This window comes from Myotis davidii, unplaced genomic scaffold (genome assembly GCF_000327345.1).
Source record: "Myotis davidii unplaced genomic scaffold, ASM32734v1 scaffold434, whole genome shotgun sequence".
NCBI lineage: Eukaryota > Metazoa > Chordata > Mammalia > Chiroptera > Vespertilionidae > Myotis > Myotis davidii.
Window position 1 is genome coordinate 26,317 of NW_006285790.1, and position 926 is coordinate 27,242.

At 44.2% G+C, this 926-nt stretch overlaps 1 protein-coding gene across 1 annotated transcript in view; it reads right to left on the bottom strand.

The window, feature by feature from the left end:
* Positions 1–451: 451 nt before the first annotated feature.
* LOC102757873 (arylsulfatase H) overlaps positions 452–926 on the bottom strand; it is a 43,283-nt gene continuing 42,808 nt past the window's right edge. The window contains exon 8 of the mRNA XM_006756782.1: positions 452–879. Within this exon, the coding sequence (XP_006756845.1) occupies positions 452–879 (428 nt within the window). The remainder of the gene's footprint in view (positions 880–926) is intronic.

Here is a 926-nt window from a genome sequence, read left to right on the forward strand (position 1 = left end):
GTGGGGCACAGGGCCTCTAGTTGATTAATAAATAACATGATATAGGAACAACAGACATAATATAAAAAGAAAAACATGCTATAAAAACAACAAAGACATGATATAAAAACAACAAAAATATGATACAAAACAACAAAAACATGATATAAAAACAACAAAAACATGATATAAGAACATTGATAAAAACAATGACTGATAAATTGATTAAACGTATTCTAATGTCTTCCTGTTTACCACATGATGAGTAAAAACACTTTATACGTATCTCGCATGCGCGTGAGCCAACATTTATTTTTAAATTGCCAGTGCGCATCGGATGTACCGGCCGGCCGGTCAGTCGGTTGGTTGGTCGGTCGGTCGGTCGGATGGTCGGTCAATTAGCCTTTTTATATATAGAGATAGATACTCGCTCCCTTATCTTTTCATGAATCTATAAATAAAAAAATCATCTTTACCTTTCAAAAAACGAAATTGCCTCCTTCACCATGATGGACCCAGCTCTTTCCGCCTTCATGGGCTGCTCGGTAATTTCTTGCTCCCTCATGAGGAGGCAATCCCAGTACAGGGTCGACTGGTAACTGTTCAGCCAGAAGTGGCCCAGTAGAAGGATGAGAAGAACCAGGAAGAGGATGAGGGCCCAGGGAACGCAGAGCATGCGACTCAGTTTCCCGACAGCGAGAGTGACCGCAGCCAGGGCGACCAGCTGCACGCAGACCCAGAGTCGGTCGCTGATGGCTAATTCCGCGTCCCGGGAAGGGTCCGGCCAGCACGTGTCGAACAGACTGTATGGCATGCCGTAGAAGTAATCGAACCCATAGTGGTACGGGTGGCGGCAGTGGTCATTTCGGAAGTTGCAGTTTAAGCCCTGATGCCATTTCCCTGAAATTAAACACACACACACACACACACATACAACACATAATATG